Raw genomic sequence first — 23,781 nt, 5'->3', positions numbered from 1 at the left:
GTTTCCTAGCGGAGACTCTGGGGAGGGAGGCAGGATGCGGTGGGGGCGCTAATGGACGCGGCCTTGGCGGAGGCACGTCCCGGGCAGGATCGAAGTCCTCCCATCCGCCCTGTGGCCGGAGGGAGCAGACCATTAGGGGGACAGACGCAGACGTCTGGAGCCGGGTCGGCCCGCAAGAGCCAGGTGACCTCAGGTTCTCCCTGCAGCGGGGCGGGGGAGGGGCTTGGCTTTGGGGTTTTCGCGTCTTGGCCCTTTAAGGAAGGGTTGAGGGAAAGGGGGCGTGAGAGGATGAGAGGGGCCCTAGGGGTTAGGAAACCCGGTGGGGGTCCTTTAAAGGGTCTGTCCCGCGGCGCCAGGTGCCAGTGGTCCTTTAAGGGGCGGGGCGTCGGTTGGACCCCGCCCCTCGGAGCCCCGCCCCAGGGTCCGGCCCCAGCCCGCTCGAAGGGGGCGTGGCAACGCGCAGGGGCGGGGCATAAGTGGCAGTGGGCGGGGCCTGGCGGGCGGGGCGGGGCCGGACGCGGCGCCCAGGGCTGAGTCTCCCCGCGGAGGGCGGCGGGCGGCGGGCGGCGGGGACGGGGCGCGGCGGCGGCGGCGGCGGCCTCGGCGGCGGGAGCAGCATGGACTGGGGCACCGAGCTGTGGGTGAGTCCGAACGGCCCGGCTCAAGTTCTCCCGGGCCGGGGTGCAGACGTGCCCCCGCTTTGTCCCCCTCGTACCCTGGGCGGGACTCCGCTCCTTCCCTTCCACTGACCCTCGCGTCCCCACCCTCTGCCCTCCGCCCTCGCTCGGAGTTTCCCTGCGCGTCCGCGAGGCATCCTAGGGCGGAGGGAGACTCTGCAGGACGGGCGTGGGGAAACTGAGGCGCGGGGTTGCGAGTGAGCCCGGCAGAAGTTGTTCTGTGGCCAGGCCGGGGCAGTCGCGAGAGGTCACCTATTTTCAGCGCCCTGGCCGGGCTGGCGATTATCTTACGGCCCCTGGGTCCCTGCCCACAGCCCGCCTGGCCGACCGGGAGGGGGAGGGGACCCTCTGGCCACCTTCCCCCCACGTGGGACCCAAAGTCCTGGCCGCCTTTAATCCACGCCCAGGGGGCCCCAGGTCTTCCCGGAGGGGTAGGGGGCTGCGAGCCTCGGGCCGGAGCCCCTCTCCACCCCCGGCGGGGCCCAGGAACCGGGCGGGGCCGCCCCTTGGCCGCCTCTTACCTTACCCAGGAAGCCCCAGAAATTTCCCCCTCTCCCTGTCGGCCTCCAGACCCCTCCCCTTTCTGGGAGCGGCGGAACCCTTAGGCTCCTGGGCGCAGCGGGGTAGCCAGATCTCCAACTCGCCTCCAACTCTGGGATTTCTTGGGGGGGTGTAGTGGAGTCGGTGGGGGAAACTGAGTCACGCATCGGTGAACCGGGGAACCTGGTGCGGGCCCCCTGGCTGTTCCGAGCCCCCCTAGCCCGACCCTCCCCCCGCAAACTGCAGCACACCCTGCCCCGCTGGCCCTGACTCACGCCAGGCCGGCCGGATTTTCCGGAATCTTGGGGGGGATTCGGGGAGCCGGGCAGGGGGAGCGGCCGCGCCCCGGTGCCTGCCCCGCTCGGCTGTCCAGAGATGAGAGCGGGACTCTGAGGTCCCGGGGCCCGGCCTGTCCTCGGCGCTCCCCGGCTGGGGAGGGGGCTCGGCCGGCTTCCTGCCCCCCTGCGCGTGCCGGACGGCGCCGGGAAGCCACTCCTCCTCCGTCCCGAGCGGCGGGGTCCCCAGGTCGTGACCCCGGCCTCCCGCCCCACGCCCCCATCAGGACCAGTTTGAGGTGCTGGAGCGCCACACGCAGTGGGGGTTGGACCTGTTGGACAGATACGTGAAGTTCGTGAAGGAGCGCGCCGAGGTGGAGCAGGCGTACGCCAAGCAGCTGCGGTGAGGCCGCGGGCGCTGGGGGGGGCGGGGGGCGCGGGGGGGGGGCGGGGCTCAGCCGGCCTGCCTGTCTCCCTGCAGGAACCTGGTGAAGAAATACCTGCCCAAGAGACCGGCCAAAGACGACCCCGAGTCCAAGTAAGGCTGCAGAGGGGCTGCCCGGCCCACTGGCCGCCCGCCCAGCCGCCCCTCTTGCATCAGACTTTGGTGCAGATTGGGTGGAATTGCGAAGGCACCCCCTTCTAGCTGGCTCACATGGACGGGGATGCTCTAGCCTTTGCAAAATGGGTCACTTTGGGCAAGCGACTTTTTTTGTGCATCCGTGAAATGGGTCAAATAAGGGTGGTACCCACGGGGCAGAGTTTTGGGTGAACACACTGAGTTAATGTGTGGCCGTGTCCAGCCCAGAGCTGGGCACTGGTACGTGCCCATGATCCCAGTACTTGGGAGGCTGAGACAAGAGGATTGCAGGTTCAAGGACAGCCTCAGCTACTTAGCAGAGACTCTATTTCAACCCCTCTCCCCCAAAATAAAACTAAAGACAAAAACAGGCAAACCAAACACCTCAGAGGGATGAGGGTGTAGATTGGAGGTAGCACGCTCCTGGGTGCAATCCCCAGTACAAAAACGAGCGTCTAGCCTGGCCTGACCACTGACACCTGTAAACCCAGGGATATTCTCATCGATTCTGGAGGCAGAGCATGGCAGGTTCTAGGCCAGCCTGAGTTACTTAGCAAGACCTTGTCTCAAAATCAAAATAAGCCACTCGAGGTGGTTCATGCTTGTCATCCTAGTCCTTGGAAGGCTGAGACGGGAGGATTGCAGGTTTGCGGCCAGCCTCAGCTACTTAGTGAGGCGTTCACAACTTAGTGGGACACTCTTTCTAAATAAAAATTTAAAAATTGGGCTGGGAATGTAGCTCAGAAGTAGAAGGTCTCTGGGTTCAATCCCCAGTAGCCCCCCACAATAATAATAATAAATAAAAAATAAAAGCTGGGGACATAGCTCAGTGGTAGAGTGCTTGCCTAAAATACACGAGGCCTGGGTTTAAGCCTCAGTACTGCAAAAATAATAATACTGATGAATAAATAACATTTGCAATTATCAGGACATTTCTCTTTATCCCGAGTCCCCCATTTCCAAATCCAAAACTCTAGGAATTTTAAGAGTTTTTTAAAATTAATTAATTAATTAATTTATTTGGCGGTACTGGGGGTGGAACCCAGGGGCTTTTCTACCTCCGGGCTACACTCCCAGACCTATTTTATACTTTATTTGGAAACAGGGTCTCACTAAGTTGCTGAGAGCCTCGCTCAGTAGCTGAGGCTGGATGGACCTGCGTGATCCTCCTGTCAGCCTCCCCAGCGCGGGGATGACAAGCGTGCCCACCACGCCCGGCTTGAGATGTTTTTAAATAATTCATTTGACAGCACCTTCTAACCCAAACGGACCTGATGTTAATTCTGGACTTTTTTTTATCCCACTTAGTGTGAGTAAGTAGACTTGCTCCTTCCCGTCTAAGAGTTGAAAATTCTAGTAATGAGAATTGTCCTGGTACTGAACACAGGCTTCATCCTTTTGTGCCTCTTTCCTAAGCAATGCAGGGCAACACCCATGCACATGGCGCTTACATCGTGCTAGATGTTAGAAGACGCCTAGGACTTAAAGGGGCACAGGAGGCGCGCGTAATTTCACGCAAACATGATGCCGTTTGTTGAAGGGACTCGAGCATTCTCGGATTTGCCATCTTGTGGGGGGTACAGACCCTAGCGTTGATGACCTGTGGATTGTATTAATACCCCTCAGTGTAAAGACACGGTGGCACTTGATTACAGGACCCTGCCGCAGCTGCACTGCGGAGATCATTAAAAGAGGTTATGTACATTGCACCCCTTTACTAAGTTTGGCCCCAAATTCTACATTTGGGGAGGCGGTGTATGCCTATCATCCCAGAACTGGGGAGGCCGAGATGGGAGGATCATAGGTTTGAGGCCAGCCTCAGCCATGTAGTGAGACCCACAGCGACTTAGCGAGCCCCTGTTTCAAAATAAAAAGGGCTGGGGGTGTAGCTCAGAGGTAGACCGCCCCTCGGCTCCGTTCCTGGTACCAAAGTGGGAGGGGGGAAGAGTTTTACATGGCTTTGGGGAGGAGTGCCTTGGGGCTCCTCCTCCGGCCTGATCCCGCTTCTCCGCACGCCCAGGTTCAGCCAGCAGCAGTCCTTTGTACAACTCCTCCGGGAGGTGAACGACTTCGCCGGCCAGCGGGAGCTGGTGGCCGAGAACCTCGGCGTCCGCGTGTGCCTGGAGCTGGGCAAGTACTCGCAGGAGATGAAGCAGGAGCGGAAGATGGTGGGTACCAGCCCCTTCCCCGGGGCTTGGCGAGCCCCGGGACCCCGCGAGCCTCCCCTGTCTCCCCGCAGCACTTCCAGGAGGGGAGGCGTGCCCAGCAGCAGCTGGAGAACGGCTTTAAACAGCTGGAGAGCGTGAGTGTGGCACAGGGCTGCGGGTGCACCAGGCGGCTTCCCACCTGGCCTGCCCAGGGACGGCTGGCGGCTCCTCCACGTGCCCGTGTCTCCGCAGAGTAAGCGGAAATTTGAGCGGGACTGCAGGGAGGCCGAGAAGGCGGCCCAGACCGCAGAGCGGCTGGACCAGGACATCAACGCCACCAAGGCCGACGTGGAGAAGGTGCCGGGGGTGCGCGGCGGGCCTGAGGGTCGAGCGGCCGGGCCAGGGCGCGGGAACCTCCACTTGCTGTCCCGCAGGCCAAGCAGCAGGCGCACCTCCGGAGTCACATGGCCGAGGAGAGCAAGAATGATTACGCGGCCCAGCTTCAGCGCTTCAACCGAGACCAGGCCCACTTCTACTTCTCTCAGATGCCCCAGATATTTGATGTGCGTGCTCCCGGCTCCCAGCCCCACCTTCCTGAAAAAGGCGACTCCTGCACAAAGCCCAAGCAGCCGCGTGCCCACTCCTAGGTCGAAAGAGTGCCAGGGGCTGGGCATGGCGCACGCTCGGCATCCCGGCTTTCAGGAGGTGGAGACAGGAGAATCCGGGTTCGCAGCCAGCCTCAGCTGCTTGGTGAGGCCCTCTGCAACTCAGTGAGACCCTGTTTCAAAATAAAGAATAAAAAATAGGGCTGGGGGTGGAGCTCAGAGGTAGAATGCCCCTGGGTTCCATCCCCAGTATTTCTACACACCCCTGCCCTGTTTATTTTTTATTTTGAAACAGAGTCTCTCTAAGTTTCTGAGGATGTCACTGCATGGCTAAGGCTGTCCTTGAACCTGTGATCTTCCTGTCTCAGCCTCTCGAGTCTTGGGATAACAGGCATACCCATGTCTCCTTTTGACTTATTTTTGTGGCACTGGGGATTGAAGCCAGCGGCATTTTACCTCTGAGCTAAACCCCCAGCCTGATTTTACTTCTTATTTGGAAACAGGGTCTCACTAAGTTGCAGAGGGCTTCACTAAGTTGTGGAGGCTGGCTTTGAACCTGTGGTCCTCCTGTCTCAGCCTCCCAAATACTGGGATGACAAGTGTGCATCACCATGCCCGGCTACCCACTTTTTTTTTTTTTTTTTTTTTTTTGCAGTACTGGGGATGGAACCCAGGGACATTTTACTGCTGAGCCACACCCCTAGCCCTATTTTTTTATTCTTTATTTGGAAACAGGGTCTCACTGAGTTGCAAAGGGCCTCACTAAGTAGCTGAGGCTGTCCTCGAACTGCGATCCTCCTGTCTCAGCCTCCCGAATGCTGGGATTACAAGCACGTCTCCTTTTTTTAAGTCTTTCCTGCGTCCCTAGGCCAGGCTCCTCTCCTGGCCCCCTGTCTCTCCCTGCGCCACCCTGGCTGGAGTCTCTGCCTGGGGGCTGGAGTTGGGGCTGGTGGAGGGTGCGATCTGAGATTGGCCCTCTCTGCTTCACAGAAGCTGCAGGACATGGATGAACGCCGGGCCGCGCGCCTGGGGGCCGGGTACGCGCTCCTGTCGGAGGCAGAACTGCAGGTGGTCCCCATCATTGCCAAATGCTTAGAGGGTATGAAGGTGGCTGCGGACGCCGTGGATGCCAAAAACGTGGGTGCCTGGGGGGCCGGCGGGCGGCGCGGCGAGGACCCCAGAACTGCGCTGGGCCCTGACGCCCGCCACCCCCCAGGACTCCCAGGCACTCATCGAGCTGCACAAGTCAGGCTTCGCCCGCCCTGGCGACCTGGAATTTGAAGACTTCAGCCAACCCATGAACCGGGCGCCTTCGGACAGCAGCCTGGGGACCCCCTCCGACGGCCGGCCCGAGCTCCGCGGCCGCAGCCGCGCCAAGCGCTGGCCCTTCAGCAAGAAGAACAAGGTGGGGTGTGGGGGGACGGGCGTGGGGCGGCCCGAGGCAGCCCGGCACCCGCACCGGAACGCCGAGTCCTGGGCAGGAATTTTCCTCTTGGCAGGCGGCCGCGGGCCGGAGGGAAGGCAGGCGGAGGATGGGATCCGCTGGGAGTCCCCAGGCTGAGGGGGTTGTGGCGTCTGTGTGCGGCTTCTCCCGTGGTGGGAGGAGACCTGCTTCCAGAAGGTCAGGGCCAGCCTGGCAGCTTGTGACGGCTCTAAGCAAGAGCGCCGTCCATCTCCCGTCTCTCCGTCCACCAGAGGGATGGGCCGGCACCTGCAGCCAGCCTTTACTCTGAAGATCTTGCCTTTGTCTCAGTGTCAGGCACATACCTGGACACTTGCCCTAAACCCCAGCTCCCTAGTGGACCTCTTGACCTGGTTAACTCTTTCTAGTCCTTTGTGTTTTGTTTTTGTTTTTGCTTTTTTGAGGGTACTGGGGATTGAACCTCTGTGTCTATCTCCAAGCTTCACCCCAGCCCTATTTTTTTTTATTTTTGGTGGTCCTGGGGTTCCTGGAAGCCCTTCTACCTCCGGGCTACACTCCCAGACCTATTTTTACATTTTTATTTGGAAACAGGGTCTCCTAAGCCAGCGCGCGCGGCTGGCTTCGAACCTGCGCGATCCTCCTGTCTCCGCCTCCCAAGGCGGGGAGGACAAGCGTGCGCCGCCGCGCCTGGCGCAAGCCCTATTTTGTGTTATTTTGAAATGGGGTCTTGCTAGGTTGGTGATTCTCACTACTAGCTGAGGCTGGCCTTGAACCTGAGACCCTCCTGTCTCAGCCTCCCAAGTACCGGGGTGCAAGCGTGAGCCACCGCATCCGGCTCCTGTGTTATATTGTGTCATATTTTAGTTTGAAACAAGGTCTCGTTGAGTTGCTGAGGGCCTCCCTAAGTTGCCGAGGCCGCCCTCCAACCTGCAGTCCTCCTGTCTCAGCCTCCCGAGTACTGGTTCTTGGTTATCTCTCCGGGCCTTCGGCTCTCCAGTCCCCTACTGTGACCTCTGATGTTTCCTGCCTCCCCCACCCCTCTCTCCCACCCTGTCCCCCTCTGGGCTCTGCGTCTGGGCCCTTGATTCCTGTGAGATCCTCCCAGTACCTTCTACACTGTGAGTCTCAAAAGCTGGGTAGACAGAGATAGCCCCTTCCCGCCGCCCTCCTCCTCGGGCCTCGGGCCTCGGGGTCTGAGCTGGCGGCAGGAGGCAGGAGGGAGGACGTGCCCTCGGCTCACAGTCTAGACCCTCCCCGCCCCTCTTCCGTGTGTGTTCTCTGTGTGCGAAACTGCATCCTGAGCTGTGATTATCTTATCGTTATTATTATTTTTCTTTCTCTCTTTTTTTTTCTTTTTTCCTTTTCTGCGTCCGTCCACCCGTCCACCCGTGCGTCCACCGTTGTCCACATCCCGCCGTGTCCTGCTGACCTATCCCTTCCCCGGCCCCTGCGGGTAGCCGTGCCCCCCACCCCTGTCCCCCCTGGGGGGTCCCCTGCCCTCCGCCTTGCCTAACGGACCCCCGTCCCCCCGCTCCGGCCGCGACCCCTTGACCATACTGAGTGAGATCAGTAAGTCGGTCAAACCCCGGCTAGCATCCTTCCGCAGCCTTCGAGGCAGCCGCGGGGTAAGTGAGGAGGCAGAGTGGCGGCCCGGCCCGGCCCGGCGGCGGGCGGGTGGCGGGACCCCGGGCTTGCTTCCTGCGGCCAGCCGGGGCCCTTCCCTGCTTCGCCGGTGCATGGCCTGGCCCCCGAGAGCCTGGGGAGGGGCGGGGGTAGACTCTCTCGGGAGCATGGCGGGCTTGGAGCTCAGATCCCAAAGTTGCTTTCCCCCTGCAGCCGGTTGCGACGGAGGACTTCAGCCACCTGCCCCCGGAGCAGCAGAGAAAGCGGCTCCAGCAGCACCTGGATGACCGCAACCGTGAGCTGCAGAAGGAGCTGGATCAGAGGTGAGGAGGCGGCGGGGAGGGAGGCGGGCAGGGGCACACCGAGACTCGATAGCGAGGCCCATCCATCTGCGATACCCGGCACCCGAGGCCCGTGGGCGCCGTCCAGTGGTCAGCGCTGCCTGGCAATTTGGGCTCAAGGGTGGGTGCCCCACTGTCGGAAGAGAATAATGACGTGTGGACGACCCCCAGAGCTCTCCCCAACAGACCTCAGGCCCCAGTGGTCTAATAGGCGGTTCTCAACCACACTTAGAAGAACCCACTGAGCCCTCTCTTCTGCAAGACACCCGGCAAACAGAAGAGCGAAAGCTCCCGGCCTGCTCCGGAGGCCCGTGGAGTCTCGGTGCCCGGGTCAGGGTGCGGGAATTCAGGATAATAAAACGACCGCTCGCATTACTTCACTTTTAGATCTGAGATATAAAACTCTAGCCAAGCAGAGCTAATGAGATATTTACAAAATAATACATCATGTGGCGTGTGTAAAAATGGCCACAGCGGTAAATTTTATGTTATGTCTACAACAACAAGTTAGTTTTTGTGGTACTGGGAATTGAACCCGGGGTTGTTCAACCTCCAAGCCACACCCCAGCCCTATTTTAGCTTTTATATTTATTTATTTAGCTGCACTGGGGATGGAACCCAGGGCCATTCTACCTCTGAGCTCCACCCTAGCCCTATTTTTTTATTCTTTGTTTTGAAACAGGGTCTCACTGGGTTGCAAAGGGCCTCAGTAAGTAGATGAGGCTATTCATGAACCACGGTCCTCCTGTCTCAGCCTCCCGAATGCTGGGATGACAAGCGTGCGCCCCCACGCCCGGCTTCCTTTTATTTTTAAACAGGGTCTCTCTAAGTCGCTAAGGCTGTCCTCCCACCTGCGACCCTCCTGTCTCAGCCTCCCAAGTATTGAGATAACAGGCTTGCACCACCATGCCTGGCAAGAAATTTTAAGACAAAGAAGCCAGGCGTGGTGGTGCACGCTTTTAATCCCAGCATTGGGGAGACTGAGACAGGAGGATCGCAGTTTGCAGCCAGCCTCAGCTACTTAGTGAGGCCCTCTGCAACCCGGTGAGACCCTGTTTCAAAATAAAGAATAAAAAATAGGGCTGGGGTGTAGCTCAGAGGTAAAATGTCTCTAGGTTCCATCCCTAGACCCACACACACAAAAAATAGGGCTGGGGGTGTGGCTCAGAGGTAGAATGCCGCTGGGTTCTGTCCCTAGTACCGCAAAATTTAAAAAAAAAGAAGAAATTTTAAGACAAAGAAAAGAAAATCAAACAATTAGATGTTCTCCCTCTTGTAATGCAAAGATGGTTCAGTACCTAGAAACCGCCAGTTGAGTTCACCACCCTAGTGAGCTAAAAGGTAGAAAAGCACATGGCTGTCTATTTAAGAACTCAAACACTTAAAATATTAACAATAAAGAAATCTGCCAGATTGAGAAGAAAAGCCTGACTCACTCTTTCCAGACAGCAAAATCTCTTCCCAGTTCTGTTGCGTAACAGGAGGACAGTGCCCCGGGCTGGGGAGCGATATTCCCTTTAGCCGGGTGTGAGTGGCCTCTGGGACGGCGGCTTCTGTGGGTGCCGAGTTCCACGGGGAACGGGGTGGGCAGCAGGTGCAGCCTGGAGTCAAGACAGGCTGGTCTTGAGGTCTAGCTTGCCTCTGCTTTTATACACTGGTGTCTTCATCTGTGACATGGGTCAGTGATACAGCTAGAAAGAAGTTAAGCTGAGCGAGGTCTGGATAATTCCAGATGTCTACCTGTTTTTGTTTTTTTAATTATTATTATACTGGAAAATGAACCAGGAAGCATTCTACCGCCAAGCTACATTTCCAGCCCTTTTAGGTTTTATTTCTATTTTATTTTCAAACTGTGGATTGGACTCAGGGGCATTCTACCTCTGAGCTACACTTCCAGCCCTTTTTATTTCGAAACAGAGCCTCTCTTGCTCAGTGGCTGAGGCTGGCTTTCAGCCTGCGGTCCTCCTGTCTCAGCCTCCTGAGCACCCGGATGCCCGAAGCACCATCACGCCCGGGCGCCTTTGCGTCCTCGCGTCTGGCCCCCTTGACGCCGGCCTCCGTTGACTTAAGACCCATGGACAGCCCTTTCTCATCTGTCTGTCTGTTCCAGGGAAGCCCTAAAGAAAATGAAGGATGTCTATGAAAAGACCCCCCAGATGGGGGACCCGGCCAGCCTGGAGCCCCAGATCACAGAGACGCTGACCAACATTGAGCGGCTCAAGCTGGAAGTGCAGAAGTATGAGGTACTGGCCGCCCGGCCGCTGAGTCACTGTCCCGCTGGCCAGGGGACGGGGAGGTGTCGGGAAGACCCAGCTGTTTCTAATCAGGGCCTTGGGTGTGCATGGGTGAAATCAGAAAACTTCCCGGCCGGCCCAGAGCGGGCTGACCTCGGCCCGCTCTGGAACTGATGTGCCGATCTCTGCTCCCACCAGGCGTGGCTGGCAGAGGCCGAGAGCCGGGTCCTGAGCAACCGCGGGGACAGCCTGGGCCGGCACGCCCGGCCTCCGGACCCCCCGGCCAGCGCCCCTCCAGACGGCAGCGGCGACAGAGCACCGGACGGCAAGCAGAGGTGAGGGGAGCCAGGGGGCCGGGGCCCAGACACCCGCGAGCCATGCCGAGCTCCCTCTCTTCCTCTCCTGCAGCCCCGAAGAAGCCCCCCTGGAAGAGGGCCAGGACACTCCCATCTACACAGAGTTCGATGAGGATTTTGAGGAGCCCACCTCCCCCATCGGCCAGTGTGTGGCCATTTACCACTTTGAAGGTGAGGGAGGCCCGCAGGGCGGCGGGGCAGGGGACAGGCCGGCTGCCCAGCCTGACGCCGCGGTCTGTCCCCACGCCCCCAGGAACCAGCGAGGGCACCATCTCCATGGCGGAGGGCGAAGACTTTAGCCTAATGGAAGAGGACAAGGGGGACGGCTGGACGCGCGTGCGGAGGAAACAGGGAGGCGAGGGCTACGTGCCCACCTCCTACCTCCGCGTCTCGCTCGACTGAGCCTGCCCAGGCGGGAAGAGGGGCTTTGCCTGCTGCTCCTGGGCCCAGGAGCCCGGACCTGTGCACTTTACCTCTGCCCCCGTGGCTCTGGCGGAGACCCGCGTAACCTGCTGCCCCCACCCCCAGCCCACGTCACCCCAGATGGACCCTCGGTGCCTTCCGGCGACGGCTGTACAAACTCGTGTCTTAAGTCTTCCTGCCACTCGGCTTCGGCCATTTTGTTTTATATAAAAGAAAAGATTATATGAAGCTTCTGGGGTCAGTGCCGTGTTGGGGACTGGGGTCCTCCAGGGAGGGAGGTGAACTCCACTCGGGTTAACCCTCCACCTCCTGGGAGCTGGCTTCGAGAAGTGTTTGATGCCGGGCATGGTGGCGCACGCATGCGATCCTAGTACGTGGGAGGCTGAGACAGGAGGACCGCAGGTTTGCGGTCAGCCTGGGCTACTTACTGAGTGAGACCCTGTTTCCAAATAAAGACTAAGAAATAGGGCGGGGGGGGGGTGTAGCTCGGAGGTAGAACACCCTGGGTTCCATCCCCAGTACCGCAAAATTTAAAAAGTGGTGTTTGTCACTTTGGCAGAGGAAGAGGGCGCCACGCTCCATTCCTCTGGGTGTACGGCGGCTTCCTGGGCACAGAAGGCTTTACTGAGTACCTACTGTGTGCCAGGATCTCCTTTAATCACCTACCCACAGAGAGCGCACAGTCTCACTTTTTATGTTGAAGGTCAGCACAGAGAGGTCAGATCCTGCTGGAGGTCACACAGGCCCCAGAGGTGAGGTCCAACTGGATCCTGGATCTCACATCTGGGCTTTCTTACCACCGCAGTGCTTTCTGGGTGTCCCAGGTGTGGGGTGCGCGTGGGCATGTGTTTGATGGGGGATGGCCTCTAGGCACCTACGTTAGCCTTAAAAGCGCCAGGTGGGAGTCTGCTGTGCGTTTTTAGGGGGCAGTGTCTCGCCAGCCTTGATAGTGAGATGGACGGAAGGTCTGAGCCTGGGCCGGCGGGCTTCTTCCTGGGGGTCCCGGCAGCCCGGGTGGGAAGAAGGGGTCTGTCCTCTCAGTGGTCGGGCTCCAGACGCTGAGACAGGACACTGAGGACATGCTGGAACTTCTGGAGGCGCTGGGCGCGCGGCGCCAGAGCGCCCCGGCTGCCCCAGAGCAGCCTCCGCAGGAAGCCAGTGGTCAGCGCCTCCCTCAGCTGGGGGTGAGGCCGGAATCCTGTGGGAGGCCAGGTGGGCTGGGCGCGGCTCCTCTTGGACTCCGACCCAGCGGGGCCCTGAGGGACTCTGGTCTGGGGGAGGAGGGCCCAGGGGCTCGGCCTGTCCAGGTGTGAGATTCCTGAAGGTGCCCCGCCCTGGCGCCGCCCTGGACGTCCTGGGGGCAGGTGCGCAGGGCCCTACCAGCTGGCCGCGCCCCGCAGGAGGGGGAAGTGGCTTCCCAGGGAGCTGGGCGTTCTGGGGGGGCCCTTGGGCGGGGCCCTGCACCCCGGGGCCGCGGTCCCTGCGGCGGACCCACCTCGCAGGCGCTGGGCAGCGGCTTGGCGGAACCTGGGCGCGTCGCGGGCCGCCTGGCGCGCGCGGTGCAGGGTGCGCAGCAGCCGCTCGCAGCTCTCCTCCAGGGGCCCCGCGAGCTCCTCGCCCTCCAGCAGCCGCACGGCGGGCGCCACGTGCGGCAGCGCCACCCCGCCGGGGTCGCAGGGTCCTGGGGAGGGGGGGGTCCAGCTGGGTTTGGGACAGTGGAGGGGATTTAGGTGGAGGTGGAGCTCAGGAAAGCAAGGGCGGGGCTTGTGCAGAACTGGACCGGGCAAGGGCGTGGCCTAGGGCAGAGTGGGTGAGGGCGGGGCCTAAGGCGGAGGCCAGGGGCGGGGCGGACACAGAATTCAGCCCAGGACTTGCCTTTAGGGCAGGGCGGAGCTTAGGGCTGGAGCCAGCGGGAGGCGGGGCCTAGGACCTGGTCTAGTAAGGAGGCGGGGCCTAGGGCAGGGGAGGAGCTTGGGTTCGGGCGGGACCAGGGATTGGTTAGGTCTTGTGCAGGGGGCGGGGCCTGAGATTTGGTTAGGCCGTGATAGGGAAAGGGCCTATGGATAAAGTTGGGAACAGTCACCTGCAGGGGCGGGGCGTCAGACGGGGGAGGAGCCTGGGACTAGGGTGGGGCCAAAGATAAGGTTAGGAGCAGTCTTGTACAGTTGATGGGGCCTAGTATAGGTTAGGACAGGAGATGGGGGAAGGACCTAAAGACAGTTAGGCCGGCCCCGAGCGTGTATGCTTGTAACCCCAGTGCTTGGGAGGCCGAGACTGGAGGCTTGCACAGGTTCAAACCCAACCTCAGCAACTTACGGCAGGGAGTATAGCCCGGAGGTAGAAAAGCCCCTGGGTTCCACCCCAGTACCACCAAAAAGAAATAAAAAGGACCAGTCTCGTCCAGGAGGTGGGGCCTCGGGCAGGAGGAGGAGCTAGGGGCGGGGCGGGGCCTGTGACTGAATGGAGATCCGGGCTTAACGCGATGCCAAGCCCAGAGGGTCACTCACCGGAGCCCGCATCCAGAGCCCGCATCAGCGGCTTCAGCTCCTGCTCAAAGGCCAGCGCGGCGTCCGTGTGGCTCCGGCGGAGGTGGCGCCACGTGTGCTCCAAGCGCGACACCTCGGGAAGGGGACCCGAGCTGTCTCCTCTCCCCGTTCCCAACCACCTGCACGCCCGCCTCCTCCCGAGCCCGGCCCCCACGCACCTGCGGCATGAGGAGGGCCCTCATGATGGCGGCCAGCCCGGGCAGGTCCCCCGCGGCCCCCGGCCCCAGCGCCAGCGCCAGCTCCACCAGGCCCCTCAGGGCGGCCGCGCGCTCCTCCAGGGGCCCCGAGCAGCCCAGCACGGCCAGCGCGGCGGCCAGCGCCAGCGCCTCCTGCCTGCAGGGCGGGGAGCCAGGGTCGTGATGCGAGGGCGAGGGGGCCGGAGGCATGGAGGCCCACTCCCCTCCTCCCTGGGGCTCACCTCTCCAGCAGCTCCAGCCTCAAGCGGTGCCCGTGGGGGAGCGTGAGCAGCTCCAGGCCAGAGGCGACCCCCATGGCAGCTCGCTGGGCCTTGGTCACTCCCAGGAGGCCTGCAGCCTTGGGGGGATGGGGAGGGGCTGAACTGAGCGACTGTACAGGTGCAGTGGGGGCCGCGCCCTGGGGAGGGAGGGCCTGGCTGGTCACCCACCTGGCAGTCCACCAGGAGCAGGTGGAGGGCGGTGCTCCCAGGGTGGTGCTCCAAGAACAGGCCGCGGAGAGTGTGCAGAACGCTGGGGTCCAGGGGCCGATTCTGGGGGCCCAGCAGGCAGGACGGGGCATCAGGGGGGCTAAAAGAGATCTCGGCCTGTGGCCTCGAAAAGCATAGGTCCTCCTCCTCCTCTTCCTCCTCCCACCACGGGGCCTCTGCTTCTGAGCAGCTTTGGCCGGGGGGCGTTTCCTGGGCACTGGGCACTCGGGGCACCAGCTCACAGTATGTTGGCGGGTGTCCGGAGGCATCGGGAAGGAATGACGAGGGCGTCCGGAGGGGCTTGGTGGGCGCTTTGGCATGAAGCTGTCCGTCAGAGGCCCTGAGGCTCTCCCCAGCAGTCCCCAGGGGAGCCGGGGCCTTCAGCAGCATGGGGTCGCTGCCTGCTCGGAGCAGGGCCGGTACCCGCAAAGCAGGAGCTCCTGCGGGTCACAGAGAGGGGCCGTGGGGGCACCCAGAGGTGCTGCGTGGGGCAGGAGCTAGTGGAGAGTTCAGGGCTAGTGGCCGCCTGCCTGACCCACCCCTTCGCCCAATGATGTCCGGCTCCTCTTGGGGCGGCTTTGTCTCCAAGGGAGATGGCAGCACAAACACCACTTGGACGCCTTCCTCCACACTTCTGCAGCTCCGCGAATCCTGAGTGCCACGTTTAATTTATTTTCCCTTTTTGTTTTGTTTTGTTTTTTGTTTGTAGTGCTAGTGATGGAACTCAGGGCCTGGTACTGAGTATATATATATATATAATTTTTTTGAGGTACTGGGGATGGAACCCAGGGGCATTCTACCTCCAAGCTACACCCCTAGCCTTATTTTTTATTTTGAAACAGGGTCTCACTGAGTTGCAGAGGGCCTCACTAAGTAGCTGAGGTTGTCCTCCAACTGCGATCCTCCTGTCTCAGCCTCCCAAATTCTGGGATTACAAGCGTGCACCACCACGCCCAGCTATCCCTAGCATTTAAATTTTAAATTTGAATTCTTTGGTTGTGTCTTTCTGATTGAAAGGGGCAAGCGTGGACTGATCAAAATGAAAATGAAAAAATTAGATTGTTTAAAGTTCACAGAACTCCAGGAACGTCAAGGAAGCTGAGCTTGCCTAACTTCCAAGTGACATCGTTTGAGAGGTGGTGGCAGGGTTAACCCTGGGGTTGTTAGCACTTAAAGAGGTACCAAGACTTTTGGGAGACTGTATTTGCCAATCAGTTATCTTTTTATTTTTATTTTTTGGTAGTGTGGATTGAACCCAAAGGCATTCTGGCCGGAGCTAGGGATAGCTAGGGCCCAGACAGGATCCGGACGGGGCTAGGATATGATTGGGACACATGATCAGATGGGAGAAGGGCCTAGGGATATAGTTAAAACCCAGCTCCCCTGGGGGCGGGGCCTAGGCAAGGGGGCGGAGTCTAGGGCGGGTCCTCAGATCTGGATAGGATCAAGTCCTTCGCAGGGGGCGAGGCCTGGGGCTTGATTGGTAGGCAGAATAAGGGGCGGGGACTAGGGACAGCGGACCAAGCTCTCTCTGGGGGCGGAGCCTAGATAAAGGGCGGAGTTTGGGGCGGGTTCTCGGATCTGGATAGGACCAAGTCTCTCACAGGGGGCGAGGCCTGGGATTTGACTGGTACACAGAATAAGGGGTGGGGCGTAGGATCATAGGACCAAGCTCTCTCTGGGGCGGAGCCTAGAGAAAGGGCGGAGTTTGGGGCGGGTTCTCGGATCTGGATAGGACCAAGTCTTTCCTAGGGGCGGGGCCCGGAATTTGGTACACAGAATAAGGGGCGGGGCCTAGGGATAGGACTGAGCCCGGAGGCTGGGATGGGGTGGAGCCGAGGCTGCAGGGGGCGGAGCCTCGGGTTGGGTTTTTCCCCTCACCTCTTCTTGAGTGGTCTTCTTTTGACAGCCCGGTGTGCTCCAAGTCTGCAGGCTGACTGGTGCTCCATTTCCTCTCCCTGTGGGGCAGAGACGGAGTCTTCACTGAGCAGGGCAACCCCCAGAGAAATCCTTGGGATGCTGGCTGTCACCAAAGACGCATGGACGCCGTAAGTACCTGGCGCGTTCTGCCGGAGCTGGGCTGTGCACCAGCATGTCCTCGCTAAGGCTGCGCCGCAGAGGCCCCTGCCGCCTCACTGGCGTGGAGGCCACGGCCCCGGTGGCCCGGGACAGCGGGCGCCGGCCTGCCACGTAACTACGAACCAGGGCGGCCATGCTAGGGAATCGCTCATCCTCCAGCTGAAAGAGGGCCGGGGGTCGTCCTGGCCGGGGACGCAAGGCCACACGGAACACCTCAAAATGCAGAGCGGAGCCCCGCCAGCGGCACGAGATCACAGGGTGGCCCCCGCGGGACGAGGCTCGCACCAGGAAGTCGCCATCGTGCAGAAGGTGATCTTCAGCCTCCTGGGGATGAAGGACGGGCGGCAGGGGGCTGAGGAGCCCTGGGGACCATTAATGGAGATGCCTCCGCCCATTCCCCCACCCAAGGAAAGCCACCCACCCCACTGAAACTTCAGTGGCAGGCATTGCCTGGGTCCTTAGGCACTAAACCATTTCCCTTTCTCGTGGGGGAGCACATCTGGACCACATTTCCCAGGCTCCCTTGCAGCTAGCAGCACCACGTGATGAGATCTGGCCAATGGAATGTGCACAGAAGCTCTGTGGGAACCCGGCTGCCCAATCCTGCGAGTTCTACGCTTGGTCCGCTGGATATATAACCCCAAAGGCCAGAGGGACGGCGAAGCTACACGGGGGTTTGGGTCCTGACTCGTTTTGGAGCTCTGTGTATTATGCCAAATAAAGTAGGTGGGCCAGGACCCCCAGAGAGAGGCAAAGCACAGTTAGAGAAGCTGGAGGCTGGGCAGTAAATGTATTGACACAGGGGAGGACCCTTGCTCAGGGTCTGGAACTGCCATTATTATTTATTATTATTATTATTATTATTATTATTATTATTAAATTAGTGGTGCTGGGGACTGAATCTGGTGGCATTCTACCTCCAAGCTGCACCCCCAGCCCTATTTTATTTATTTGAAAACACCATGCCCAGCCAGGCATTGTTTTTTAGCATAGAAAGTAACAGCTGGGCACAGTGACACACATCTGCCATCCCAGCACTTGGGAGGCTGAGACAGGAGGATCGTAGGTTTGCAGCCAACCGCAGCAACTTAGTGAGACACTGTCTGGAAGTAAAAAAATAAATAAATAAAGCTGGGCGTGGTGGGCATGCTTGTAATCCCAGGAGGTTCGCAGTTCAAGGACACATCAGCTACTTAGTGAGGCCCTTTGCAACTCAGTGAGACCTTGTTTCAAAATAAAGAATAAAAAATAGGATTGGGGGTGTAGCTTGGAAGTAGAATGCCCCTGGTTGCCACCCCTGGTACTGCAAAACAAAAAAACAAACAAACAAACAAACAAACAAATAAACAATAAGAAAAGAAAAAGGGCTGTGAGGTAAAATGCCCCTGGGTTCAAGCTACACAATCACACCACATTCTCATTTTCTCTCTCCCTCAGTACTGACTCACTAAACCCTCATAACAAGGTAAAATGGCAAGTCTTGTTACCTACATCCTAAAGATGGGAAAGGAGACCCAGACAGGCCAAACACTTGCCTAAGGCCACATCGAGTGGGAGCTGCAGGGCCGGGTTTGATCCCAAGATACGGGTTTTTTGAGCGCCATCATATACCATCTCCTGCCCTACCCTGGTTTTTCAGAGTCCCAGGACTCTTGAAGCTGTGACATCTGAGTAGGTTACGGGGTGGGGAGGCTGAGAGATGGAGGAGAAAGGGAGATGCCGGGGAAGGAGGCACAGGGCGGGCAGGACCGAGGGGGAGGCCTTAGGACCTTCTTTCATCCCTCTCCTCATCTCTAACATGTTCCCAAGAAAACAAAATTTTAAATATAAACAGTGACAGTCCCCAGTGCCCCAGCCACCTGCCCGAGAGTCCTGGGCCCTAAATCCCCTGCAGCCCCAGGAGTCCCAGAGACTCCCAGCAGACCGTGTTGTTGAGGCCCTGCAGGCAATACCTGGCGGGACAGGGGGCCGTGGTACCAGGGCTGGCGGGCGAGGTCCTCCCCAGGCGGCGGCACCTGCATGGGGCTCCGGGGGAGTGGGTGCTGGGCTGAGCGCTGCGCTCTCCACAGGCCTCGGTCTTCCACCTCTGTGAAGTGGGACAGGGAGCTGGTTCCTGAGTGGCTGTGTTGCTTCTGGAGATGGAGGCCCAAATACTATTAATTTTTTCTTCTTATAGTACTGGAGATTGAACCTTGTGCATTCTACCTCCAGGCTATACCCCCAGCCCTTTTAGTTTTTAAGTTTTGAAAAAGGTGTCTTGCAAAATTGCTGAGCTTGGCCTCTAACCTGAGATCCTTGAGTCTTGGCCTCTCTCGTCCTGGGATTGCCACATTACCATGCCCAGCTTCCATCACATCTTAAAATATGCCGGATGCTGGCTGTGGTGTGCACACTTGTCATCCCAGGACTTGGGACGCTGAGACAGGAGGATCGCGGTTCGCGGCCAGCCTCGGCACTAGTGTGGCCCTCTGCAACTCAGTGGGACCCTGTTTCAAAATAAAGAATAAAAAATCAGGCTGGGGGTGTCGCTCAGAGGTAGAATGTCCCCGAGTCCAATCCTCGGCACCAGAAGAAAGACAGAGACAGAGAGAAGAAAGAGACGAGAAAGAATTAAAAAGAGAAAAAATATAAGTAGTTGATGGAGTATGTCACAGGGTGCTAGAAGGAAAACTAAACCAGGTGGGGTGGAAATTTCTCATAGGGTGGACAGGGCAGGTCTCATTCAGTACAGACTGGGAGACTTTGAGGGCCTGAACTCTCAACTCTCCGGGTGAAACTCATCCCAGGCAGGGGAATTTAACCAACAGACATGCACATTTCTGGACATCTCCGCAGGGATTCCTGGGATGTGAGAAGACCGAAGTCATCATTTTGGCATGTAATGCCATTGTTTTCCTCTTTAAAGTGTGTGTGTGTGTGTGTGTGTGTGTGTGTGTGTGTGTGTGCGCGCGCTGGGGAGTGAATCCAGGGCCTTGTACATGCCTGCATAAAAAACACTTCCCCCAAGCGACGCCCCAGCCCTGTACAACGTTATTTTTAATGAAAGGTCACATTTTGGAGAACTGTCGGCAAACAGAAATTTTGCGTTTGAAGTTCCTGTCTTCATTTTCTTTCTTCTGGTACTGGGGGTGGAGCCCAGGGGCGCTCTACCTCTAAGCTACACCCTCACCCTATTGTTTACTCTTTACTTTGAAACAGGGCCTCACTGAGTTGCAGAGGGCCACACTAGTGCCGAGGCTGGCCGCGAACCGCGATCCTCCTGTCTCAGCCTCCCAAGCACTTGGATTACAAGCGTGTGCCACCACGCCTGGCTAACCCATCCTTTTTTTTTTTTTTTTTTTTTTGGTGGTACTGGGGGTGGAACCCAGAGGCTTTCTAACCTCCAGGCTATACTCCCAGGCCTTTTTTTTTTTTTTTTTTTTTTTGGAAACAGGGTCTCACTAAGTTGCTGAGAGCCTCACTAAGTAGCTGAGGCTGGCTTTGAACCCGTGCGATCCTCCCGTCTCAGCCTCTCAAGCGCGGGGATTACAAGTGTGTGCCACCACGCCAGGCTTAACCCATCCATTTTATAATTATTTTGGCCAAATTAAGTCCAAGAAATTTCGAGCCTTCCCAGATCATCTCTAAGGCCTTGGGGCCAGCGTGTCTTAAGTTCCAGTGAAAAAATGAGGTGGCTGGGCAGGGCAGGGAGGGTCTGCTCCTTCCCTCCTCCCCCACTGAGGCCTGCTGACTCTGGCAGCTGTGCAGAAGAAACGGCCACCTAGATTCCTGCTTCCTGAGTCAGATGCCAGTGTGCCAGGAAGGGCAGAGAGTTCCCAGCCCGAGGGGCGGGCAGCGTACCTGCAGCCAGGTGTGTTCACACACACTTCCTGTTAGTCAGCTGGGCCCGGCTGTGGGGGTGCAGAACCTCCCAAGCCCAAATTCCTCCCCTGGCTCAGGCCCCCTTCAGCGGGACGAGAGGCGGGTCATCGAAAGACTCCGGTTAATTTGGGGAGCTAGAGGTCCCCCAAAGGCCACTTAAGTCATCCTCCTGCCTTTGAAGCCTTTGGGACACTTTTTTTTTCCTTTTTTTTTGGCGGTACTGGGAATGGAACCCAGGGGCATTCTACCCTGGAGCTACGCCCCCCCCCCCGCCTTATTTTTTTATTCTTTATTTTGAAACAAGGTCTCACTAAGTTGCAGAGGGCCTCACTAAGGAGCTGAGGCTGTCTGCGATGACGAGCTTGCGCCATCACGCCTTGGGGCAATTTATTTGGGCGGGGGAGAGAGGAAGGGAGCTAACGGGGAAGCTGGGGTGGGGGATTCCACCGCATACAGGTGCGGCCAACAGCTAGCAGCCAGAGGGCTCGAGGGGGTCCAGGGTCTGAACCTCGAATTGAGCCAGCAGAAGGCTGCTCTTCTAGGCCCTGGGGGGATGCGGGGATGGAGGCCCTGCCTAGCCTGCAGGGCTCGCGGGCTGTGAGTAAGCCCTTTGCAGCGAAGAAGATAACTTCCAAGAGCAGCCCTGCGTGCAGGCGGTAGCACGAAGCTGTGATAAGGGAGGACGGAGGGGCAGGCGGCTTTACAGCGCGCCTGGGGGCCGAAGGAAGGAAGGGCCTTGCAGGGCCGGGGGTCCGGCAGTGGCCCCGAGCTTTTTAACCTCCGTGCGCTGGACCGCGAGCCCTGCAAGGGCTTTAGCGAGGGTGGGGCGCGGTCGCTCAGGCGCAAGGGGCAGCAGAGCGGACTTCCGTGTGGCCCAGGACACGCTTAGAGGAGCCGCCCAGGCGCACGGACACGCGGGGCGCGCGGCGACCCACTGCCCCCCAGGGGCGCCCTCTTCTTTCCCCATGGACGCGCGTGGGCGCGCCCCAGATCCCCGCTGCCAGCCCGTGGGCTCAGCTGGATAGGAAATTCTCCACCGCCGTCACCCCGAGTCCTGGATCTGCCCAGGCACCCCTGCTTACCCGGCCCGAACCCTCGCAGCTCCAGCGTGGCGGGGGCCCTGCAGAATCTGGAGGATCTGCGGCTCCCAGGCCCTCCCTCCGCGCCAGCCGGGCTCAGCCCCAGCTACCTGGCCACGCCCTCTACAGGCCACGCCCAGCGACCGGACCACGCGCCCCGCTCAGTTACCTGGCCACGCCCACAGGCCACGCCCAGCCACCCGACCACGCGCCCTCAGTTACCTGGCCACGCCCACAGGCCACGCCCCGCTACTTGCCACGCCCCTCCAGGCCCCCACTCAGTTACCGATCACGCCCTCTACAGGCCACGCCCAGCTATTTGACCACGCCCCTTCCACGCCCCGCTCAGTTACCTGGTCACGCCCTCTGCAGGCCTTGTCCAATTGGCCACGCCCCCGAAAGACCATGCTCTCACAAGGTCCCGCCCAATTCCTTGACCGCGCTCTCCGCGTGCCCCGCCCACTCGTCTGAGCACGCCCCTACGGACCACGCCCCCAGCCGGCACTTGCCGGGCTTTCTTCCTCGTCCTCCCCTTGGAAGCATTTCTTTGGTTTCTTTGCTATGTCAGCCAAGTCTCTTTGGAATGTACGGGGTTCCCATAGACCCCGCTTACTTGAGAACTCCGCAGTCCCTCCCTTCTTGTGGCCCCGCCCCTTACAGGCCCCGCCCACGCTGCCCGCCCTCGGCCCCTGGAAGGATTTCAAACCAGCAGCCTCCTGGGAGCCCTGAGGACCCTCTGTCCTTCCGGCCCAGGTGGCCCTAAGCATCACAGTGAAGAGACATGGCTTCCCTCCGCACACGTGAGGGAATGAGTGCACAGCAACTACGGGCGCTTAGGGATGGAGAAGTTCTGACGCTGCAGGGCTGCAAAACTGGAGGCGCCCAGGCGAGTCCCTCCTCTGCCCAGCTCCCGCCCGCACGGAGAGACGCGAGGTTGCAGTTTCGTTTAACTTATTATTATTTTTATTTTATTTTATTGATAGAGGGGCAAGGGCCTCTCCAAGCAAGGGGTCTAGCGCCTCCTGGCGGTTAAAGAAATTAAAGAGAAACTCAAAGTTGCCAAAGCCGGTTCCAATCCCTCCTCCTCCTCCTCCTCCTCCTCCTCCTCCTCCTCCTCCTCCTCCTTTTTTTTTTGTGGTGCTAGATACTGAACCCAGGGGCATTCTACCTCCCTCTGAGCTACACCTGTAGCCTGATTTTTTTATTCTTTATTTTGAAACAGGGCCTCAATTAGTTGCTGAAGGCCTAAGTAGCTGAGGCTGTCTGCAAACCGTGATCCTCCTGTCTCAGCCTCCCAAATACTGGGACGACAGGCAGGTGCCACCCTGCATGGCTTCAAGTCCCTTGTATAAGATGACGTAGCACTTTCATATCACGTAGGCATCTTCCAGTATACTTTAAGCCATCTCTGGGGGACTTGTAATGCCTAATAGAATGTTAACGCTGTGTACATAGTTGGCACGCTGTATTTATTTATTTATTTATTTATTTATTTATTTATTTTCAGTACTAGGGATGAAACCCAGGGCCATTCTACCTCTGAGCAACATTCCCATCTCTTTTTTAATTCTTTATTTGGAAACAGGGTCTCACTGAGTTGCAGAGGGCCTCAGTAAGTAGCTGAGGCTGTCCGCGAACCCTGATCCTCCTGTCTCAGCCTCCTGAATGCTGGGATTGTGAGTGCACCGCCATGCCTGGCTTGATTTTAGTATCTTTGATCTGCAGTTGGTTGAACCCAAAGATGCAGAACCCACAGATGCAGAGGGCCAACTGTATAATTAATATCAGGTTTGTTGTGTAGTGACCAGGGCTTAGTGTAGGGATGTAGGTGGGGTGCCATAGGGTGGGAATACGATTTGAAATGGAGGTTTGGGAGGACCTCATGGGAGGTTATATTTGAGAACAGAGGTGGGGGGGGGCATGGAGACGGCAGGGGTGAGTGCAGCGGCCGGTGCTCTGAGGCAGAACCCAGCCTGGCCTGTGGGAGGAACAGCAAGGAGACCTCTGCAGCTGCAGCAGAGCAGCTTGTGTATCGACCTGTGGGCCTCAGAGAGCACTTGGGCGCCTACCTGGAAAGAAGTGGGCGCCTGGGAGGGACAGTGCCCGGCTCAGGTGCTCCTGGGCGCCCCGTGGGCTGCGGGGAGGACAGGCAGCGAGGGACCAGGATGAGGAGCGGCGGCGTCCTCCTCGAGTTCCAGCCGGCCTGAGGTCCTGCCTCTGCCCGCTCCGGGTGCCCAGGCCTGTGCTGAGCCTGGCGGCGGGCGCGGGGCGGGGCGCCGGCCTCAGGGGCTCCCCCTCCACCCCAGCGCTCCGCCCCGCCCGTCCTGG

At 59.1% G+C, this 23,781-nt stretch overlaps 2 protein-coding genes across 2 annotated transcripts; one reads left to right on the top strand and one right to left on the bottom strand.

Annotated features, from left to right (window-relative positions):
* Positions 1–617: 617 nt before the first annotated feature.
* Positions 618–11,203, top strand: TRIP10 (thyroid hormone receptor interactor 10; the record flags this gene model as incomplete). The annotated part of the gene is made up of 15 exons (XM_080713023.1): positions 618–641; positions 1,780–1,895; positions 1,974–2,030; positions 4,093–4,240; positions 4,312–4,374; positions 4,472–4,576; positions 4,654–4,782; positions 5,815–5,961; positions 6,041–6,229; positions 7,705–7,872; positions 8,084–8,193; positions 10,322–10,454; positions 10,644–10,780; positions 10,854–10,972; positions 11,055–11,203. 15 exons carry the CDS (start codon positions 618–620, stop codon positions 11,201–11,203), a joined length of 1,794 nt encoding a protein of 597 aa, XP_080569149.1.
* A 1,058-nt stretch (positions 11,204–12,261) lies between these two features.
* SH2D3A (SH2 domain containing 3A) lies at positions 12,262–18,534 on the bottom strand (the record flags this gene model as incomplete). Its single annotated transcript, XM_080713022.1, has 9 exons — positions 12,262–12,422; positions 12,720–12,905; positions 13,732–13,843; positions 13,929–14,103; positions 14,189–14,304; positions 14,396–14,874; positions 16,316–16,392; positions 16,491–16,837; positions 18,466–18,534. The coding sequence occupies 9 exons, from the start codon at positions 18,532–18,534 to the stop codon at positions 12,262–12,264; spliced, it is 1,722 nt and encodes a 573-aa protein (XP_080569148.1).
* Positions 18,535–23,781: the final 5,247 nt, after the last annotated feature.

This window comes from Muscardinus avellanarius (genome assembly GCF_963383645.1).
Source record: "Muscardinus avellanarius genome assembly, chromosome: 16".
Lineage (NCBI taxonomy): Eukaryota > Metazoa > Chordata > Mammalia > Rodentia > Gliridae > Muscardinus > Muscardinus avellanarius.
This window is presented reverse-complemented; position numbering and strand designations above follow the sequence as displayed.